This window comes from Megalops cyprinoides, chromosome 1 (genome assembly GCF_013368585.1).
Source record: "Megalops cyprinoides isolate fMegCyp1 chromosome 1, fMegCyp1.pri, whole genome shotgun sequence".
NCBI lineage: Eukaryota > Metazoa > Chordata > Actinopteri > Elopiformes > Megalopidae > Megalops > Megalops cyprinoides.
Window position 1 is genome coordinate 55,693,837 of NC_050583.1, and position 22,652 is coordinate 55,716,488.

The window sequence follows — 22,652 nt, forward strand, 5'->3', positions numbered from 1 at the left end:
GAAAGAAAATTCTGGGTTGCCTCACTGGCCCATCTAAAATCTTGAGACCTGAGACTTGTATTGAGACCTGTAAAGCACACAGATTATAGCTGTAGATTTACAACTGATAGGTAATGACTATTCATATTATGAGGTTCATTTATTATTTAGATCCCCACCCTTATTGAATTCATTCTGAGCTCTATCAGTGAATATGACTGTTATATAAATCCCATCCTCCAGTGGTTTATGATAGGGATAATTCCTTCCAAGCTGCTGGTGTTCATACATACTTGCAGATTTAAAAGAATACGGAAACGAGAATAGAAACACCACCTGCTTTGGAATGGATTATCAAATGATCGTATCCAGTTCTCATCCACCTTCAGAATTAGGTCGAAATGATGACACTTGGTTTTACTATGGCATGAGTGCTGATCTAAAATAACTGTTCACAGTGTAATCCAGATTCACTAAAACAAAACTAACACCCATTAACCCACATCTCAGAGATTTCTGAATAATCACATTGGCCTTAAAACAATTTATTAAACAATGTTATTATTATACTTTGTTATAGTTCTGATCTTCATTGGGATTCAGTGTAATGCTGCAAGACCTGAAAATCGTTTTTACATGACACACTACATCTGAGTATACCTGTCTCTTACATTCCCTGCTCATAAGCTAGATGAATAGATACTTTGCAAGCATTAAGAATAGTAAATGAATTAAAATTAATAGAAAATTAGCTCAAATTGATCTGGTTGTACGCTGGCCTTATTTCACATTTTTCACCCAGTGGCATTGTCACAGTTACAGGTTGGTGCTGATACCAGCCCTTGTGAGCATGAATTGCTGAGCTACCGTGGAACGAAATGCTTTCCAAGCCAAAGAAGTTCAGACCTTTTAAAAAAGCCACTGCAGGACTCCACTATTTTGTCCAGTCTGAGAGGTGGATTATGCACACACGGCTGATTGAAGTCATATCCCGTTGTCCCCAGGAAGTGCTCCTGACACTACTCAAAAGTATTTTATGCTCCTTAGGCTGTGCTTACGTGATTGATGGTGACCAGTGGGGAGTCTGGCTTGCGCTACAGCACCTCTGACAGCAGTAGAACCTTGTGCGATTGTGTATGAGGTTGCGGGCTTTTAGTCCTCACAGCCTGCTGTGGCTGACTGCACTTGTGTCGTCTGCTTTGTCTCCCCCCCCCCACAGAGTGGCTTCACCCCCCTTCACATTGCCGCGCACTACGGCAACATCAACGTGGCCACGCTGCTGCTGAACCGCGGGGCGGCGGTGGACTTCAAGGCGAGGGTAAGGCCTGCTCTTTCCAACCAGCTCCTGAGTATGATGGGTGAACCCGGCCTCAAAACCCAGCTCTCCCCAGTGAGCCCCCAGTCCTGCATCACAGTTAGTGTTTAAGGGGAATCCCAGTCGAAATCTGCAATTTGATATGAATAACGATACGCATGGATGTGTACAGAGTGATTTCTCGGATGTCACTGGACTATTAGAGCTCATCACTGAAGTCAGTTTCTCCTTCTATCTGAAATCTGAGCAGGTCGTTCTTCCTACACAGGTAAATACACTTACTTAAATACACCGACAATGCGACTGCGATCTGTACAGTGTGAAACAGGGACAGATCTTTGCCCTTTTCTGGTTCCAGCACAGCAGTGGAAAAAGGGCAAGTGTGGTCAGGATTAGGATCGGGGCCAGCGAGGTGCTGGCGAGAGACGCCTGCACGCGTGCTTGCACACATAACACATGCGCACTCGTGCAGGCACGCACACACACACTCATATACAGAGTCCAGACCTGACTGGCAAGGCCTTCTGCTTCTTCCTGCCTCTCCCGGCTCTATATGAAATATGACCACACGGATTAAGATGGAATGCGGGACAGCGTTTCAGAGGAATGTCCCTGGCCCGCTGTGCGCGTCGGGGCATCCCGGCTCTGCTGAACGGTTTCCGCGGCGCTGACGAGCGTATTGGGGTATACCTTTCGCCAGGCAGTGAAATATGAGAGGAAGCAGTAAGCCTGTCCTACACGGGAACACCATGCCTGAGAAACCCGCTCCTATGTTTGACACTCTCTGGGGAGGGGGGTAAGAATATGTGTCCCTGTCAATTCAAGTACACAAATATGTGCTGCTTTCACACAAAAGAAGTCAGGCAGCTTCCTTGTGCTCTATCGGAAAGGCATAATGAAAAATCTCTCAGAAACAGTTACAAAACGTTTTACTGCTTCCTAAACACACAAATGTATGTCATGTGTGCTTTCATGCTTGCTACAATAGTACAGTACCCACCTAAACAAAGGGATCAGGTTGCAGCTGTTTGTCCAACTCGTGATGGTTGAAAATGTGGGGAAGAGAAAAAGCACATACTGTGACTGGAATAGATGGTACATGGTGAGGTAACGGTAAAATGGCAGACGGATATGGTAAGCCGTCGCTAGAGGGTGTTGTTACTCAATGTCAGTTCCCAGTTTCAGTTCAGAGTCCATTTCCAAACCTATATTCAAGGCAGATTTGAACAGTTCAGACTGAGACCTGCTAATGAATGGCAAAATGGTCAGTCTATATTTTTCAAAGGGGACTACAGAGCAAACACATCTGCCACACATAATGATGGTAATCTTTTTAGATATTAGTTGTTACCTTGTGTATGTACAGGGTGTTGATGCCACAGCGTTGTTGAATGAAAGAACACGGACAGTGATGAGATCTGTGGTAGTCACACACCAACAGTACAGTACAATGGAGTAAGCAATAGCATAGAGTAAGTAAGATTACAGACATGGGGCAATGCAAACTATTTCACAGCACATTATGAACATGTGAGTTAATTCTTCTGACCTGGTAGTCTCTCATATTAGTTTTTCTTTCTCTCTTCTATTCACTTCCTTCATTTCTCCTGTCTCCTATTGATTTTAACATTTTTGTGTAAATTAATAGGCAAAAATTAATAACAGTGGAATTGAGGAAGGATACAGATTAGAAGCAGTTAGTCTGGGTCCGGGGCCGTGGCAGGAGCATTCTGAATGACCGTTGAAGTATTAAGAACCTCATTTTAAATCTCATAGCATGTCACGTCTTAGTACTGTGCTCTCGCCTCTCGCTCTCCTCTGCAGAATGACATCACGCCTTTGCATGTCGCGTCAAAGAGAGGAAACGGAAACATGGTCAAACTCCTGCTGGAACGTGGAGCCAAAATCGATGCCAAAACCAAGGTGAGACCCCTCTGTGCTTCTGTGGACTGCCAGGTGCTGTGCTAAAAGAGACCTGCACTGCAGAGAGATATGTTATTCCTCCACGCATATGGCCACGAAAAGGTAGTCCGCCAGATCTTCACAAATGTAACACAGGCACAGACACGTCCTAGCTTCCTTAAGTAAACTTTGATCAAGCAGATAAGTAGCAGCTCTGGAGCAGGGTGTTTTTAGGACCCGTTTTTAAAATAAACCATCTAAATCATACGAATCATGTTACTGGATTGTGAATGATGTCATCGTCACCCTTGCAGGCAAGCACAGGGAGGGCACGCATCTCTGGGCTTCCCCATGCTGCACCTCTCTATCACACTGCAACATATTTCCCCAGGCAGATGTCACTGCGTTTGCAAATAAAAAGTGGATACATCATGTAATCTGATACTGTAGGGTATGTTTTAGTTACTTGGAAAACAGCAACAATGTATGTCATTTCGACGGGGAGCATATGTTTGATATTAGAACTGCGTGGCAATTATGTGCAGCTGTCCAATGAATTTATTTTTTTCCAAATGTAATCTGGAAGACATAAAACCCACGTATGGAACGTGGCTGTCTCTAGGTCAGATTTTGGCAGTGCAGACGCTTAAGCATTAATGAAGAGGAAAACAGTGCCATAAGTTTGATGCATTCTCTAATGGATTCCTTTCATCGGTTTGGACATGTAATGCTCCTGTATATTTCTCTGAGACACTCTGGAGAGAATAAAATTATTAGAAGCTAAGAGTCATTTAGTCTGTTAGTGAATTCATTTTTGTATGAATGTGCCTCTGGCACTTCTTGGAGGATATCTTTTCTCAAAGTAAGCTGTAGTATAAAGTATAGTATAAAGTATAGTATAAAGTATTATGTAGGCTACACAATAAAGTATTGTGTAGCCTACATAATGCCTGCATATAAGACCTTAAGACATCATAAAGCATGACACTACCATTTTTAGTTTTGATAGGCCCTTCAGAAGACAATTTTAGGTACCTATCATTTCACATATTTGTTGTCATAATCAAAAATGACTTTGTTGAAGGCATAAATAACCAGCTTTATGAAGTAGTATAAAGGTGTGGATGCTGTATAATGTTGCACTTCAATTCAGTTATTACAGCAGTTTTTCTTGGCATTAATATTATGATGAATACATCACCCTTTTATGCTACTTGTAATGGTACTTGTAATGTGTCTTAAAAACGATAAATAAGGTTCCAGTAAAACGGAAGTTAATCGAATATTACAGCCCTGGCTTACACTTTGGTGTGCGCTTGCTAAGTAGATTTTTCTTAATGGACGAAAACTGTGTGCTCTTGCTGCTGTTGACCATGGTTTGCCTGCAGGATGGACTGACCCCTTTACACTGTGGCGCAAGGAGTGGTCATGAGCAAGTGGTGGAGATGCTTCTCGACCGCGGAGCCCCAATCCTGTCCAAAACGAAGGTATCGCTGCCATGTCTGCATGAAGAGATACGTGCAGCACGCTGCCTACTGTTTCAGTCATCAGAAATGCTCTTCATTAAAGAGGTGTCCGAGACAGTGTTTCAACAGCAAGGTCTTTGTGAAATCACTGCTGCGTTCCTCAGTGTTAGAGACATATTCCCTCAAGAGTGGTCAGACCAGGATAAAAGCCAAGTGTGGCGTAAACTGGCCAGAGGGGCCAGAAAATAAGTTGGAATGTGCATAAAGCCCTCTCTTACACAAGAAAAGACGGCACTGCTTAATTGTATACAAATAGAAGCTGCTAACAAATAGCGGTAAACAGTACTGACCTGCCCTTCCTGCAGTCACGCCACGTAAATGTTTTGCCATCGGTTGCTTGGTGACATATGTCTGTTTTCGCAGTCTTCTGAAAGAGCCTGTTACTTGTATGCAGTGGAGGTTCATTGGATTGGAGGAAGATGATATTCACAGCTAGCATTATTTCCAGCACTTGTTTTGCAGGAGACTAACCAAGCTGTTAATATTAACTCAAATTGGGATACGTTTTTCAAACGCAATTTTAGTAGCATGCCGTCCTAGGCCTTCCTAGATACACTAAGATTAGCTGGCGGGCAGCTAGCTCTCCCTCATATCCATCCGGTGGCTAAAGCAAATATGCCTGACTTGAACATACTGTAGCTCCTCATTTGTGTAAGGGATGGAGAGGGGAGAGGGTCTTTCAGAATTAAATTACTTCTTCAAGATGTGATGGCTGACGTCCTCCGTTGTTGCATTTGAGTGTTCTAGTTGGTTTCATTAGAGCATGGTGTGTGGGCAGGTCCGTGTACCCACCCCTCTGTGTGTGTATTTACTGACCCTTCATACCAATGAATAATACAATGACTGTCTTGCATGAAATTGCCTGAAGCAAATTTCCCAGTACTCTGAGACGGTCAGAAGTTTTTTTCACATTAAAGACTTTTTTGTGCTTTAATGCTTTGTGCTTTTTAAGTTCATGGGTCAAACTGCAGAGGAATATCCCTTTGACGTTCATGGTATAATTTAAAATCATATAAAAACCCCTGGAGTGGCTCTTAAGAATGTCTACTAACTGTTGCACCCTTTGCCATTAGAACATCTGTCATTGCAGTTATCATTATCTTACATGTGAGATGGGGTGGAAATCCTTCCTGAAAGTGCACATCAGTGCATCAGTCAAACAGCTTCCATGTGCATGAAAGTGTGAAAAACTATGACATTGCGTTGCTTACATTGTCTTGCTGAGACTTTATCAGTGGTTTCCTTAATCCTGTGACCAAGTACACAGGCATTTGAGTTTAAGGTGAAAATATATTTGCTTTTTGTAACTGAGGTTTTTTTTTTGGACCTACCAATAATTCTCACTTGTTGATTAAACAAAGCGCAAACACACCAATTACCAGTCAGACTGCCTTGATGTCCTTCCTGTAGCTCGTTTCAGGAGGATAATGTCGCGGATGTAATCTTACACAATCTTAATGTCTGCCTTCCGCAGAATGGGCTGTCTCCCCTGCACATGGCCACCCAGGGAGACCACCTGAACTGTGTCCAGCTCCTGCTCCATCACGATGTGCCTGTGGACGACGTCACCAACGACTACCTGACGGCGCTGCATGTGGCGGCCCACTGCGGCCACTACAAGGTGGCCAAGGTCATCGTGGACAAGAAGGCCAACCCCAACGCCAAAGCGCTGGTGAGCCTGAGTCAGGGTGGGGACGTGAGGGCTTCCGGCTGAGGTGAAGTGCATTACACGCTACAGATCTTTCAGTCATTTTTTTTTAGTCTTAGTCACCCTGTAGAAACTTCCCCTTTATGCTGCTAAAATTGAAAGCCTTTTCATACCACATTAAATGCAGTGCTTTGCCCTTCGCTGTGTCAGAAGTCAATCTGACAAGTTTGCAGTTACTGAAATAGCCGCTTAACAGAGGAAATCATAGAGTGGTGCAGTGCAATCTTGCTGATTTCTTCAGCTCTCTTTCACTCTCAGAAGCTAAAAGGTTAATAAAAAGGCTGGCTTGGCAGGAGGACAGTGAGTATACTGTCATGGTCTTTAGTAATTGGAACAATATGGGCGTGTCTCAAAATGTAGAAAAAAAAATAAGGGAAGAAACAAAGAGGAAACAGTGAAGAAACTGGGCTTTGCCAAAACCTCAAAGTAAGCCGTGCTGAGACGGCTACATAATTCCGTTGAAAGTAATGCTTTGTTAAGTCCCACACATGTTTATTTGGTTATCTGAACTGGCAGAGGGAAGGTCTGTGTTCCAGGGCCTGCTTTGCACGTTTAGACTCTGCCAAAAAATATCTAAAGTGTAGTTGCATGTTTTATTTTTAGAATGGTTTTACACCACTTCACATTGCTTGCAAGAAGAACCGGATTAAAGTGATGGAGCTGCTGCTGAAACATGGAGCGTCGATTCAGGCTGTGACTGAGGTAGGAGAGAGAGACCGAATGCTTGCTTTTCTGTCTTACTGTACGGCACCGGGATGAGCTTAACGTGCTCTCCCCCCATTCAGTGCTGAAACCGTTAACAGAATGTCACCTCTCTTGTATTTATTAGATCATAAGCTTTGTATTGAATGAATGATTTTTTTCATGTAAGTAATATTAAGTTTTCCAAAAATTTCTGAAGTTCTGGAAGAGTTGAAACTTTGCGTAGGTTTATCCATTTACAAAACCCCCCGGAAAGTGAGATACGGTTTCTCATTCATTCACTGTGGTCACAGCATGATTGGTTCTGTGACGGGAGAATATGATGAAGTATCAGTTAAAATGTTGTGTCTGGGTGCTGTTTCTTGTGAGCCGGCTCTTCCCACGTGTCAGAGGTGAATGTTTTTGTCTCTGTTGCAGTCGGGCTTGACACCAATTCATGTGGCCGCTTTCATGGGACACGAAAACATTGTGACTCAGTTGATGAATCACGGAGCTTCGCCAAACACAACCAACGTGGTGAGTTCTGAAAACTTCTTTTTTTTTTGTCTCCAGCCCACAACCGTCCCCCCAACCCCAGCACCCCCTCCCTCCCGGTGTGTGCCCCAAAGGCACAGACAAGCGCAGACAGATAATCACAAGACCATTTGATATTGTCAAAGCAAGAAACTGGAAAGAGTTTCAGAGCTTCGGCTCCTCCCCTCGGGGCTCATTCCTCCTGTTTGAAACTTGACATGTACAGTACCAGTGCTCCCCTTTGAAGGTTTCGTTTCACGCTACCATTTTCGTGTGGCAAAAAACTTTTTCGGTAATGACAGGATCCCGTTTTTTTTTGTCACAGAATATCTGATCTCAGGTTGTGCTTCACAAACAGTAATTACAGGGAGTTCCTGCCTGGACTACAGTAAGACCATAATCACGTTCTTTTCCAAAGTGCTTGGTCGTTGGTGGGACTTAACTGCTCCACTGTTGTTGCCGTAGAAACATGACTTCAGCTTTGTTGTAGTGGGGCCAGAGCTCTGCCTCTCATTCCAGCAGTCATAACAAAGCAGGCAGACAGTATGGAGAGAGGGGCCGGCCCTGATGAATGGCCTGTGGGAACAAAGGATCTGTGTTGTAGCGTATTTGTACCTTTCCAGACCCTCTCTTTCTGTGTTCCAGAGGGGAGAGACCGCACTCCACATGGCAGCCAGGGCTGGGCAAGCCGATGTCGTGAAGTACCTGGTGCAGAACGGGGCCCTGGTGGAAGCGAAGGCCAAGGTAAGATGACTTTGTGTCAGTTTGTGATGAATGAAACGGTAGATTAATGAGGTCTAGACCTCCAGAGAACCCAACTGTATGGGCATGGTGGGGGATTTACACTGTAGAATTAGTTGCTGTTTCAAATGCAGAATTTTGCATGGGTTTTTTTTAGATCACTACCATTTGTATCAAAGACATAAGCAGAATGTAAATTTTGTACATGTTAAAAGACTCTTAATACAAAAGGGACCTGGTTGTGACCTATTGTATAATGAAAAGGCTACTCTACCTGTACTGGAAATGTAAACAAACAGTCTATACTCACTTTACTTTGTCACAGGAAAAAAGTGATGGTCTGGAGCAGTCTGTTGTGGCATTTGTTGGTGACGTGTGGTGCGCAGTTTTGGTCAGGGTGGTGTAGGACCTGTTATGTAAATTGGGATGGCTGTGAGGGTGGTGTGGCCTGCCATCTCACGTGCGCCCATCTGAATGCCAATCCCGCAGGATGACCAGACGCCGCTGCACATCTCCAGCCGGCTGGGGAAGCCGGACATCGTCCAGCAGCTGCTGCAGCACGGGGCGTCGCCCGACGCCTCCACCACCTCGGGGTACACCCCCCTGCACCTGGCGGCCCGCGAGGGGCACGAGGACGTGGCATCTGTGCTGCTGGAGCACGGCGCCTCGCTCTCCGTCACCACCAAGGTCAGTGGGACCACCCTTGTCACCCCCTGGGGGTTCTCCCGCTGTCAAAGTGTCTCTGGGGGGACGAATGTCTGGGAGTGGCCGTGTGGTGATGGGGAGGGCTAGCTGTGGGCGTGGGCTGGAGACATACTCTTCCTGAAATCATTTGCAGCCGTTCATTAAGCTCCTAATAACCCTGAGAGGAGAAAAGCACTTTGGAAGCCTCAAGTTCACCAAGCTGATTTTTCATTAAATGAATTCCAAGACTGCAGTGTTGCCACTTGTAATAGCAGTAGTAGCAGGGTACAAGGCTACGTTAGATACAGCGTTGGAATGTGTTGTTTCCCGTATGAGTTTGAATCTGTGATTTTTGTCAATATCACTCGATTCATAGTGTTTGGGAAGGTTTTGTTTTTCTGCCTACAAGCTATGCCTCTCACATTTCTTCATGTACATGTTCATTCACAGTCAGACACAAAATATTTGGAAAATTGTTGGCACTGTGGTTTTGATAGTTTGGATAGGCTATTCACACATTTGCTGCTTTTAGGAGTTCTGCGTTATGATAACTCACCACATGGTTCCAATTCAAAAGAGAAGCCAGTAGTCTACGTATGTATGTATCAGCAGTTGTATAGGCCACAGAACAAAGACAGACATGTGAACAGCATGAACTAGCTGTGGGAGGGATGCTGACACAGTGAGTGTCCGTCTGCACATGTGCTTGTGAGTGTGTGTGTGTGTGTGTGTGTGTGTGCATGTTATGTGTATGTATGTGTACTTGCATGGAGAGGGTTGGAGGTGGGATAGTGTAAGAGAGGAAGTATTTAGTGGTGTAAGTGTGTATTTGTGTGTATGTTTGTACATGTCCGTACCTCCATGTGTGTGAGAGAATGAGTATGGCAGTGTACTTGTGTGTGTGTCCATCTGTGTGTATACCTGAGAGAAACAAAGAGAGGGATGGAAAGAGGAAAAGACAGAATGAGATTGAAAGACTGAGGGAGAGACAGAGAACGTGTGTGTGTGTGTGTGTGTGTGTATGTGTATGTGTATGTGTGTGTGTGTGTGTGTGTGTGTGTGTGTGTGTGTGTGTGTGTGTGTGTATGTGTGTGTGTATGTGTGTGTGTTGGGTAGAGCTGTAGTCTGACTGCTCTGCAGTGGTGTGTTCTCCTGGAAGGTGACCCTTGTCTGAGGATCAGATTAATGAGGGGTAAACCTGGCAGTGACCACGCGCACGCACACACGCACACACAAACTGACACACAGCTTGAAACATCTGTCAGGAGGCAGTCCCCTGTGCTGGAGCTGATTAAAAGAGAGCACCACAGACGGCTGTCCGTGAAGATGACATCACACTGCAGGGGAAGCAAGCGATGAACCCTGCTGCACGCTTTTATACGGGAGAGGGGGAACCGGGCCGGCTTTTAGCGCTGCTATGACAGACAGACCACTTTCCCTCATTCTCTGCTGTGAAGGCACGCATTCCCCTCGAACATTACATTAACCAGGCCATGTGTTACGCCATGGGAGTCAGATTGATTCGTAATGTATTCCATGTGTAAACATTACCTAATGTTTCAAATCTCTTCCCATGATGAGGAGACCGGTGTGTGTGCCAAGATCAAAATCAAAGATTGACTGCCCTCCACATCCATTTGAGCATGGCAGTGAAGAATTAAAAAAAAGTCACGTCATTCTGTATACTACATGATGATATATGTTATCTCATATATATAACATTATGCTAAATGTCTTGACATGACAGAGCGGGGTCTGGTTACTGTCTTTAGTGACGGTAGAATACACAGGAAATGCTTTACTGCTTTCAAGCTCCAGTATCTCAAATACCGTGGGAGGAGCCAGGCTGCCTTCATGAGAACTCTGCTTTGTTAGGTCTCCTCTGTGGTGTGCCTCCCTTTTATTGAGAGGCGTTAATTTACCGCCTCTTTCGTGTGGGAGCAACACAATGTAAAACAGGTCACAGGTCTGTGTTGCCTAACAGAAGTAAACACCACCGAGCAGCAGTGTTCTAGGTTATCTCACTGATTGTCTTTGGTACTGTTGTATTATTCTAATATTACATTAACCATTAGCCATTAAGAGGCATGCTTTCTAACATATATCATATCGTGAAGGCTGTTTGTAAGATCCCTTTCTTTTCCTAGTTTCTTTTGTGCCTTGGGTTTATAGGCTCTCACTGTGATGTATCATGTTGTCCTTACAGAAAGGGTTCACCCCTCTACACGTGGCAGCTAAATATGGGAAGATTGAAGTGGCTAATCTGCTCCTCCAGAAGAGCGCGCCCCCAGACGCAGCCGGAAAGGTAGAGAATGAGGAACCCAGAAACCAGGGCACAGAACCTCCTCAGTACCAGACCGAGGAAGCGATCAGAAGGGGAGTGGGACCATAGAAAAGTCTGTGTCGTTAATAGGATTAGAATGTTTCTTTTAAAAATTACACACTCTGATATTTATTTGTACATTTGAATTTAATTATATGACAATTTCATAATCATTCAATGTTGTATTTAAAAAAAAAAACGTATTTTAAGATATGGGTGGCAGAGCAGTATCATCTCTGTGATATATGAGGAGTATTTTTACTACACTGTCTAATCTACCCCTCTCTTTCCGAGAACTGGGCACAGGCTGTGGAGGGAATTGATGTGCTTCTCACTCCGTAGGTCTCCACTTACACAGTAATTGCTGGAAGCAATTTTAGCTGGTCTCAGAGCTTCTAACTGCAAGTTAGAAACATGAGCTAAGTGCAAGGAGACAAATGGATTTAGCCCTAAAAATAAAAAAAAAGTTCTCCCAAGCCTGATGTCCTTTTGAATCAGATAAACATATTAACATCCACTATCCCTTGTCATAACTGCTGTGGGTTTTGAGTCCAGTTTTAAGGGTGAAAACACAACATTTTTTTCTCTTTGTCTATGTGGACCACATCTCTAGTTTTGATATTTATAAGTGTATGATATATTTTTCAAAGGATTTGGGCAAATTAACATTTGATTCACAGAACTGCAGAACTACTGCTCTTGACACAAGGTTAGTCCTGCATCTCCCTTTGTGGGTGGAGTCATGATTCAGACAGCAGGTCCTTCTTAAAGAGACGGTACTCCCAGATAAATATGACTGCACCCATGTATAATTCCTCTCTTGCCTGTGTAAAGGTCCAAGCATTGCATACTAAAACTAAACTTTAGTTCTCATTACCACTTCTTTCTGACTACTAGCCTCTAATGTGACGCCCAGTGCTAGGGTATCTATGAAGTGTTGCAGTAAACACAAACTCAGTTGTATTTGAAAATGTACTCGTGTGTAATAATTTGTTAAATTTGTAGACAGTCTAATATGTACAGCTTTACACCACTACTTTTACAAAACTTTGTGGCTCATCCTCACAGCTTTGTGTCTGTCTAGTGTCCGTCTCAGTTTTCTCCACCCACTTACGGAGTCTCCGCATGTGTTTTTAGAGTGGTCTAACCCCACTGCATGTCGCCGCGCACTACGATAACCAGAAAGTGGCACTTCTCCTACTGGACCAGGGAGCGTCTCCACATGCAGCTGCCAAGGTACCGGTGCACGACCAGAGCTCATCTCCCTTCTCACCACCTCATCTTCACCGTCCGCCATTGTGACACGTTCATGTTGCTTAGCGACCCAAGATCATAGGTGCAGTGGTGCCATAGTCCAGTTCGTCCACCACCCCTCCTCCCTCTCCCCTCGCCTTTTCCTTAGATTGCTTTGACACGCGCTTCCCTTGAGGAGCCCTGAAAATAATAAGCCAACATTTCTTGGAAAAAACGGAACAAACAAACAGGAAAAAAACCCTGAAGTACTATCACAAACTGGCCATCACAAACCAATTACTGGCTCTTGTCTGCAGCCTGTTTGCTGTTTCTGTTTGGCGTTTGTTTTTTTTCGTACAATAGTCCTTGGACACATGTCTTTTGACTAAGTGGATAATTTAGTGTAATTGGGTAATTAACTGTCAGAGCTGCAGGCAGCGGAGTAGTGCGTTTGATGGTCGAGGGATGGGAGGCGATTCCGCCAAAGGGGCGCAGGGAGGCTTGCATTGACGAACAGAACTTGTGACAAGTTAGATTCAGTCCCCTTCCAACAAGCTATCTCCTGAGGCATGGTCCGCAGCCGCGGCTCATAGAAACTCTGAAGAGTTCACTGCTAAAATGACACGGGAAACTGAAAACACCCCGCGTCTCAACCAGGATGCCTTTGACCGCGTTTAATTGAGCGACTCCGCCAAGGGCTGTAAAAGGAGAGCGATGACATGGTGGGAGGAAGGCTGATCTCATTTCGAATTAACGTTTTTTTTTATTTTCAAGAGGGAGCCCACGGATTGGGTACGCTCATGATCCAGATGACAATCTCTGGCTGGATGCATGCCTTAAGCTTTCATTGCTCCATGTCTGAAGGGTGAAGCAAGGCCACATGAAGGCATTTAGCCTCCTCCTGCTTTTTTTTTTTTTTGCTTTTGTGCCAAGGGGTGCAGTGTGATCCCGAAGCAAACACGGTGACCTAGTTACAGCCTTTGTTTCCCCCCTCCCGTGACAAGCAATTACTGCACCAGTTTGGACCGGGCTAGTGACGTGAGGCTGGGCAGACCACTTTCCAGTCTGTGACATCACTGTTGGCTGGCCCCAGCATCAACTGACATTTGAAAATTGGTCTTTTTGGAGTCTTCCAAACCTCACTCTTTTTTTTGGTTGGGGGGGGGGGGGGGGGGGGGGGGGGGGGTGGGAAGGGGGGAGAGTGGGTTGCATCTAATTACTTTGCATTTTTTTATGTTTCCAGTGTAAGTACTGTATGGTTGTTGCTGTTTTGGAAATCTAATAAATCTGAGAGCTACGGCCGTGGTGGTTGGCGAGGGAGTGTCTGAATCACACTGCGGGGGGAAAAGTGGCTAAATGTATTTCACAGCTGTGTGTCTTCTGGATTCACTACTTATGGAGGGAAGCATAAAACTGTCTAAAGAAGCAGGGCTCCCTCCCAGTAATGGCGGACAGAAAAAAGCAGCTTATTTCCCTCATTTTTCAGCACAAACAGGATCTGATGTTAGTGTTCGTCATCTGCTTTATTTGATTCAAGTCATGAAATGTAAAGAAACATAAAGACCTGACATTTATTCATTTAAAATAAAAACGTTTGTTTTCTGCCTTCCGCCCATTTACAATTTAAATTTATTGATGGCATTTGTGGTCAAAGTTTCCATAGTGTTATTTTAAGTATTTAAAGGCATTTTTTTTCAACGTGTGAAATGTACATGTTGTGGATATGGCTACGAGTGCCCACCCATAGAAGGCTTCCATTTGAGAATCATTGTCTTTCCCTGGCATCCAGCCCGTCCCCCTTCCCTGCTCATGATGTCTCCTGATTCTCTCATCCATCCCATAATGCCTGAATAGATAGGAGCAGTGTGCTGCATCATTATCCCCATATCTCTGTCTCAATGTCATTGTCTTCTCTAGCTTCCTGGTTTAATTACCATTTTTGCCTCACCTTCACCAGAGTATAAGCCTTTGAAGGTCTCCAGGGAAACTGGCTGAGAATTCCAGAATGAGGCTTTGCTGTACTCCAACAAAGACAGTGTTTATTAACTTTCCCTTACAATACACGTACAAGTCAGTGGCAAAACACTTCGTTATTTGCCACCACTGTTAGTTTTTTGTAAAGAAAAATGATCAATAGGTTACCACATGGTTATTGTGTATATCCAATTGGAACTTGAAATTAATTGCACCGTGTCATGGAAATAGTCTATAAATATTGGAATATTCACCCTAGGGTAAGTTTTTAGCTTTGCATACCAAATCAATGGCCCTCATAAGGATGATTTGTAAATGCTTGGTATGTCTAGCAACACAGAGGGTTGGTTTTATCGCTCAGGCCTCTGCACCGCAGATCTATTTGAACATGCAGCGGTTGCCTTAAAAAGCGGGCGGCCCAGAGATCAGAATGGTCGCTGAGTGTTTTCCCTGTCGGTGTGCTTGCAGAATGGCTACACTCCTCTGCACATCGCTGCCAAAAAGAACCAGATGGACATCGCCACCACTCTCCTGGAGTACGGCGCCGACACCAATGCTGTCACCAGGCAGGGCATCAGCCCCGTGCACCTGGCCGCGCAGGAAGGCAATGTGGACATGGTGTCCCTGCTGCTGGCTCGGAACGCCGACGTTCACCTGGGCAACAAAGTGAGGACACCTGTGCAACTAGGGTTAGGGGTAGGGTGGCACCTACCATGCTGGATCCAAGGCAGATTGCATGTTGTCTAGTCATACAGCTGGATAAGTCTGAAGTGATTACAGTGAACGTGAAATACCTTGCAAGGCCTGTATTACATTACATTTACATTACATTAATTTAGCAGACGCTCTCAGAGAGCAGAGCAACTTCCAGCACAAAAGAACAGACGTGTATCCATTCAAATTGAATGACCAACAGTGTCAGACTCATCTATATGGGAAATAGGCCTGTAACTTCCAAGGTAAACACCCATTTGATAACAGATTTAGTTTAGTGCATTTTAATTAATGACTGTTAAAACAGGTCATGGTGATTCCATTTGCAGAAAACGACAAAGTTGCTGAAGGTCCCTTTTTCACACCGGAGCAGTATGTTTTAAATGCTGTTGCTGCTCGAGTATCAGCTGGCAGCAGTTATATTTCACAGCTTGTTTTGCTTGCTGTAGCAAAGAATTGCGCAAGTATTGCACTGCTCTTAGCAGTGATACATTGACTTTTGATTGTTTCTGTAGCTTTATTCTCTGTTTTTCATTCAGACTGTAAAAATATCCATGTGGATTTGCATGCGTGAATGATCAATTTTTCATTTTTGTATTTATGACACTGTGTGGGATTTTGTGTTGTTTCTTACTGTGTTTATTTATAAGTTGGCTTATACTGTGTACTGTGAAATGAATTGTCCATTAGGGACAGAAAATATTTATTGAAGTAAATTAAACTGAGAAGAAACAACGTTACTGATTCATGTAGATCACAGGCAGGCACTTCCTCCCCCTTAAGACTGCCAGGAATATAATGGATGACTACTCGTGTCTCTTTCAGAGCGGCCTGACTCCTCTCCACTTAGCTGCCCAGGAGGACAAAGTGAACGTGGCAGAGGTTCTGGTCAATCAGGGGGCAGTCATTGACCCCGAAACAAAGGTAAAGGTCACGGCGCTTTCTCATGGGCTGCAGACAAAGCCCTCAGACGATATTCATCCGCTTCTGAAACCCTCCCACCGTGTTTTTGTGTTGTACATAGAAATTAGAAATTGTAAATTACTTACATGCTCGCTAAGCAATTCAGTGTTCTGTGGGAGACAAGTGGGGCCCTTTATTTTGAAAAGAATAATCTCTATTTCAATATTAAAATGGTGTTTTTAAATCCATGGCACAAAGGAAGCTGCGCAGACATTTTGGCCAACTCTGTAATCTAGTGGCGGATGGCTTGAGAGATCTGATATTTTTATAAAATACCTAAGAACCTACTGTTTGTATCTGGGTGTGTGTGTGTGTGTGTGTGTGTGTGTGCTCACGTACCTATGTATGTGTGCGGCACCAAACAGGAAGCCGCATGACCGTGTAATCAGCCCTGCATGAATAATGGATAGGGGGTTGCGCCTTGGCGGGCCGAATTGTGTGAGGGTGGCTGGTGTGGATTTTGTCTGTGGGTGAAATAAGGTCTGCGGCTGAGAGGATCCGCCAGCGGAGAGTGTGTGTGCAGTGCCACCCCCCCCCCCCCCCCCCCCCCCACACCACCCCACAGCTGGGCCTGTCCTGCGACACAGACATCTGCACTCCCCCACCCCTCCTGCCCGGCAGCCCCGGCCTGCCCGCTCACGCCTCACTGCAGGCTACTCATGTAGAAACAGACCTGCAGGGGCTCAAGGTCACGCAGCAGGGGAAACGCCATGGTGTGTCTCTGTCACTGAGCACGAGCGGGGCTGACATGAGGCACAGAGATCAATACCGGGCAGAGCGAGGCACATGCAACACGTTCACTTCAGCATGGTGAATGTTTTGTGGTTGTGCCACACAATTCTGTATTTTGTGTTCCCCTTGTATGGCTAAATAAGAGATTGGATGTAAAACTTACTGATAAATATCTTACAGAAACTAAAGGATTACAAAAAGCTGAGTTGGGGTCAATTTTGATACAAGGTATATGCAAGAATTTAAAATATCAGCAGAAAGGAAAGCACACAGGTCATTTTTTTTTTTTTGGCTCTGACAGATGGGATACACTCCACTGCACGTGGCCAGTCACTACGGAAACGTGAAGATGGTGAACTTCCTCTTACAGCACCAGGCTAAAGTCAATGCCAAAACAAAGGTAAAAAAAAAGCACATGTCACTTTCTTTATTCGTATTCATCTGAGTGCTGGTGTACTGGACTGTGTGTGTGTTTGTGTGCTCGTGTGTGTGTGTGTCTGTGTGTGTGTGGTATATGTGTGTGTTGTGTGTGTGTGTCTGTGTGTGTGTGTGTGTGTGTGAGGTGTTCTGACTGGCGCGCTGTCTCTGCAGAATGGGTACACCCCTCTCCATCAGGCGGCACAGCAGGGCCACACCCACATCATTAACATGCTGCTGCAGCACGGCGCCTCGCCCAATGAGCTGACTGTGGTGAGTGTGAGGGGGAGTGGGGGGGAGATGTGCTGAGCTCAGGCTCTCTGAGGAAGGGCTCAGGCACCAGGACAGAGGCAGGGGCTGGAATGGCAGCCACACATTCCGTTCCACACCCAGCCCCATACAGTGTGCAACACATGCTACACACTGTGCTCTACATGCTAATACACACCCATCACATCACATTACGTTATTGTCATTTAGCAGATGCTCTTATCCGCTGCGGCTTACAATTTTTACATGTTATTCCTTTACACAGCTGAATATCTAGTGAGGCAGTTGTGGGTTACGTTCCTTGCCCAAGGGTAGAGCAGCAGTGAATACAGCAGGGAATTGAACTGGCAACCTTTTAGGCACAAGCCCTGTACCTTACCACGATGCTACACTGCATCCACACGGCTGCACACGTTGTTACCTGCACCGTCACACTGTCACACACACTGTTGTACAGGCATTCACACATACAGTTACACAATAGTGATCCACATGCTGTCACTACGTAGTTATACATGCTACATGATGTCACACACCCTGTTACACTCCTCTTCATGCTGTCTCACTCACTTTAATATGCTACACCGGGGTACTTTTTAGCAGAAAAATAGGTAAAAGTGGATGGAAGCTTCAAATCAGCTGGTAAAATATAGTCTATATTACAGTATTTACTATTCATAAATGTCAGATTAGATTTAGGATAGATTCAGATTTGGTTTGGAGGGCTGTTTTATGACACTTTGAGACCAACATGAAGCAAAGGCACCTGAGTCAGTCTGTGTCTCACCTGTCCACAGAATGGAAACACCGCCTTGTCCATTGCAAGGAGGCTGGGCTACATCTCTGTTGTGGACACGCTGAAGGTGGTGACGGAGGAAACACTGACCACCATGGTAGGACCCTGTGTCATTTCCCGCTTGCATGCTGTATAATGGAACATGATGCTTCTGAAACAAAGGTTACTTGCTGGAAAGAGCACGGGCTCTTATGAATGAGGTGTAGATGAAGAAATAAAATGAAAGCCATCGTATAATGTCTCACATAAAATCCTGCTCCATATGCATTTGTCTACTCTAAATGTATCCATAAAACTCATTGGAAACATAAAAGCCAGCCAGATGAAGTGTCCGTGTGTTTAAGGTCTTATTTGCATTTATTATCCAGGGTATGTAAAACTGTGAAAATGCAAAGTTTTTATTCAAATGCATTTGAGCAGTGGTAGCATTGAACGGTACCATTCCTCAATCACGCAAACCGGATTAAATTTGTCTTTTAAGAGGTATCTAATTGGCAATTGTTTTGCACGTTCAACCAGGCACTCTTAGACTTTTTTAGAAACCCCAAAAAATTACTTTCAAACCACATATTGATTAAAAAAAGTATGAGTAAAGTAATGACACTTTTTATATAGCATGAACCTGGGTGTCTTTCAAAGACAGAGCAGAGATATAGAACCACAGAACTCAGCGTTATTGTTTACTTGTTTTTATTTAAGATTTAAGATTCTATTGAAGTTTCGAGGATTCAAACAGCCCTGAGCTGTGCCACTGTTCTCTGGAGTTTTGGCATTGGAAGACACAAGAGATTAATCCTTCCACAGTAGCGCAAGCACAAGTCCTTGGGAACCATGAGGACACTGTCAAATCATGCATTTTGCATCCAATTCATCTTCGTGTTTTTTACTTTCAACAGACTGTGACAGAAAAACATAAGATGAATGTCCCCGAAACAATGAACGAGGTCCTTGACATGTCAGATGATGAAGGTAAGAGTTTACACAATTGATTCTTGTACTGCCCTTCTGTTATTTCCATTACAGTTTATACTTTTTGTCTTGCAGGTGTTATAAATGAATGTTAAGATTTAAATAACTGTAACGTTGTCACTGACTTGGTTTGTTTTTGATAATCTGCATACGTTATATCTGTGAATGAATTTTAATTTATCATTGTCATTTCTTTAACACACTATTTATTCGAATTACACAGTTCGTAGGGGAAATGTACCCGAAATGATCAATGAAGACTATATTTCAGATGTTGAAGAAGGTATTTGGCCCATTTTTTTATGCTGTGGTCTTTTGCAGACGTGAAAAATTCCCCTTTCCTCACTGTGTCAAAACTAACCAACTTTCTATCTGTCAAATGCTTTGTTGTCATGGATCCTATATTTTCTGCTTTGGTATGTGTGGAATATGCCTTCATTTTCGTTGCTATGTGCACTATTGGATATGGAATATTTGGATATGCAAAGTTCTCCCGCTTTTGTGTGCGCTGATCTGATCTTTTCTTGTGTTTTCTGTTTTTTTGGGATTATGTAATTAAGGATATTGAAATTTTGTGCACGTAGGCATACAGTAAACATTGTCTCAATAGCTAAGGAGGCGTCTTTTATGTGCAGGTTTTTAAAGAGCTCTGCCTTTACACAACGTTGAGCTTTCTTATGTTTGGTTACAAGGGCTTTTCACCATTTCGTATTTCAGCACAGAGTTTGACCTTTGCGTGGATAGCCGCCATGTTTATACTGAAAGAAGTGGGGTTTTCAATAGCTATGCAGATTCTATTCACTCAGTGCCAAAGCTAGTGTTGCAATGGAATCACACGGTGTACTGATTGTGGGTTTTAATAGAAAGGTTTTAAATGATAACCATATCCACAAAGGTTGGAGTGTTCCCCTTTATGATTACACAGATAATAGCTCACGTCTACCATATGTCTTAAACGTACCCTGTTCCCTCACAGCAGATGATGTGCAACATCGATTGGATGGAGGACATTTATCTGCTCACATTCGACCACAAGGATGAAAGACGTCTTGGGTTATTCACTTGTGATTGAAATGTTAGAATCGCTCCTTTGAAATTGCTTTATTGGATCCTGACTAAGTCAGCTACAGAATGAGAATGAAGTGAACGAGCACTGTCAGAAAGAAAGATTATTTGTGTTTGCTGGACACACACTTGCCGAAAATGAGCGGATTTGCAGGGATAATGTTGTAGAATTTATCTGGACTCTCATGTGTAAATGTCGGTAATGGTGCATTAAGAGATTTTTGCATTCTGACAGGTGATTCAGTTAGCACACAGCCTTTAAAGATATTGTTGCATGCAGTTGAAGGGACAGTTCTTAGTTTGCTTACGGTGTGTCAGTGAGGTAACTTTAGAGGCTGGTGTGAAGTTACCAGATCAGCTGATACTCCTGAATATTCCAAGATTCCACTGACATGACTGAGAGGAGTGGTTCTCCCTTGAGCTTGTTGGCTCATAGTGACTGCAGGACTGGCTTAGCTTGATGTCTTCATTTATTCTAATTAATTTCATAAGTGTATCTTCTTTTGTAGATGGCACCTTGTTAAAGTGTACTTTCCCTCCTGTTGTTCAGAACAACAGGTAACTGGTGCATTCACATCGCCAGTGTAAGACATTGAAGACTTTTGGATGTTGCCAGATTGGCCCTAGTCTGATGGCTGACATTGCATGATTTCCTAACAACACCTTTTTACTTATGACATTGAGGCATTCTTTTCTTGTCCTGAATGCAGTTGAGCTGAGGTTAGGTTTGAGCTCCCCGAATTAGTGCTGTTTCCCTGCCCTGTTGCCATGAGAGATGCTGCCATGTCTATTTTGCGGCACTCTCTGGTTCTGCCAAAGATATGAAAGAAGAGGCTGAATCATTTCCGTGGTGTGAATTCATGTGTATATAAGTGATGAGCTAGGTTTTCAGTGTTAGGTATTTGCAAAGTTTCACATTTTAAAGTCGTTAAAACTTCTTCGTCCTTAAGATGCTTTGGGTATTCTGGCCATTTGGTGTTTAATGTAGCTGAAAGCAGTGGAGACCATTGTTTTCCTGCAGGAGAGTGAGAGTTTGTCAGTATTGCAACTGCAGCTGCCAAAGGAAGGACGAATAAATGTTTTTCAGCAGAGTTTAGATCCTTCCAGTTGAAGTGCAGCCACATACACACACTGCCCCCCAAATAAAGTGCAGGGTCAGCCTGGTTGTCCTTCAGAGTGCCTTTTTCTCTCATTTGTAGCTGTTTTATTCATCTGTCGCCAGAAGGGCTCTTTGTTAACCGGCTGGTTGCGAGTGTCAAATTACAGAGCACACCTAAGAATCACCACCATTAACATACAAATAAGTCCTCTCTGCCTTTGTGTTGCGCCCCGGCTGGGTTTACCGGGCCGCTAGAGCTGGGGACGTTTCAAATCCAATCAGAAGGAGCTTTTTGTGAGGCTGCCCAAAAGTATTACCTCGCTCAGTCGTGACCTCGGACGGCTCGCGAGTTTAAACCTGTTTCACGGCGATGTGCACCAGAGCCCCGCTCAGTCTGAACTTTGTTTGCGGCAGGAGAGATAGCGGCGAGAGGAGCAGGACGCGTCAGGTGCAGCAGTCGGCGGAGCCGGGCTGCTCGGTGCTCCTGGACCAGGACCACGCATGACCCACCGGGATTAGATTAATTTGTGTCTTGTCGGATTAATCTGGGGAAAGGACCTGTCTCGAGGACCGACCCCGAACCCGCAGGAGGAATTATAAAGCAAATAACAACAAAAAAGGAATAAGATAAGACTGGTGACAAGAAATGGCTGCACAACTATGTAAGAGTCACACGTTTGAAACGGCTGCTATTCCGGTCTTTTTGTACTCAGTTTCTTGTACGAGAGGGTATCTTGGCGGATGATTTGCTGCCCAAAATAATAATTGCATACCCATGGACAGCGGAGGCGGGAGAAAGCGGATCTGTTTGTGTGTGCAAGCGAGAGAAAACCGTGAGCTCGGAAACTCTGCAGACAGCAGAGGTCTCGTCTGACAGCAAAAAAAAATATTACTCAGCTTTCCGTGTGGCGTAGTAACTTTTTTTTATTTTTTTGGACGAAGGAGCAGTTTTTGAATGGAAGTACTTGCGAGGAATGCGAGAGGATTAGGTTGGTAAAAAGTGTAGCGGGATCTCGAGGAGGGAAAG

General features: G+C 44.3%; 1 protein-coding gene across 2 annotated transcripts in view; it reads left to right on the plus strand.

Moving 5' to 3' along the window:
• ank3b (ankyrin 3b) overlaps window positions 1–22,652 on the plus strand; it is a 98,271-nt gene that overhangs the window by 39,621 nt on the left and 35,998 nt on the right. For both annotated transcript variants that reach the window (XM_036551774.1, XM_036551766.1), the window contains exons 8-24: window positions 1,199–1,297; window positions 3,119–3,217; window positions 4,585–4,683; window positions 6,197–6,394; window positions 7,034–7,132; window positions 7,550–7,648; window positions 8,291–8,389; window positions 8,876–9,073; window positions 11,277–11,375; window positions 12,531–12,629; window positions 15,069–15,266; window positions 16,140–16,238; window positions 17,311–17,409; window positions 17,601–17,699; window positions 18,494–18,589; window positions 19,389–19,461; window positions 19,685–19,744. In XM_036551774.1, the coding sequence (XP_036407667.1) occupies window positions 1,199–1,297; window positions 3,119–3,217; window positions 4,585–4,683; window positions 6,197–6,394; window positions 7,034–7,132; window positions 7,550–7,648; window positions 8,291–8,389; window positions 8,876–9,073; window positions 11,277–11,375; window positions 12,531–12,629; window positions 15,069–15,266; window positions 16,140–16,238; window positions 17,311–17,409; window positions 17,601–17,699; window positions 18,494–18,589; window positions 19,389–19,461; window positions 19,685–19,744 (1,912 nt within the window). The remainder of the gene's footprint in view (window positions 1–1,198; window positions 1,298–3,118; window positions 3,218–4,584; window positions 4,684–6,196; window positions 6,395–7,033; window positions 7,133–7,549; window positions 7,649–8,290; window positions 8,390–8,875; window positions 9,074–11,276; window positions 11,376–12,530; window positions 12,630–15,068; window positions 15,267–16,139; window positions 16,239–17,310; window positions 17,410–17,600; window positions 17,700–18,493; window positions 18,590–19,388; window positions 19,462–19,684; window positions 19,745–22,652) is intronic.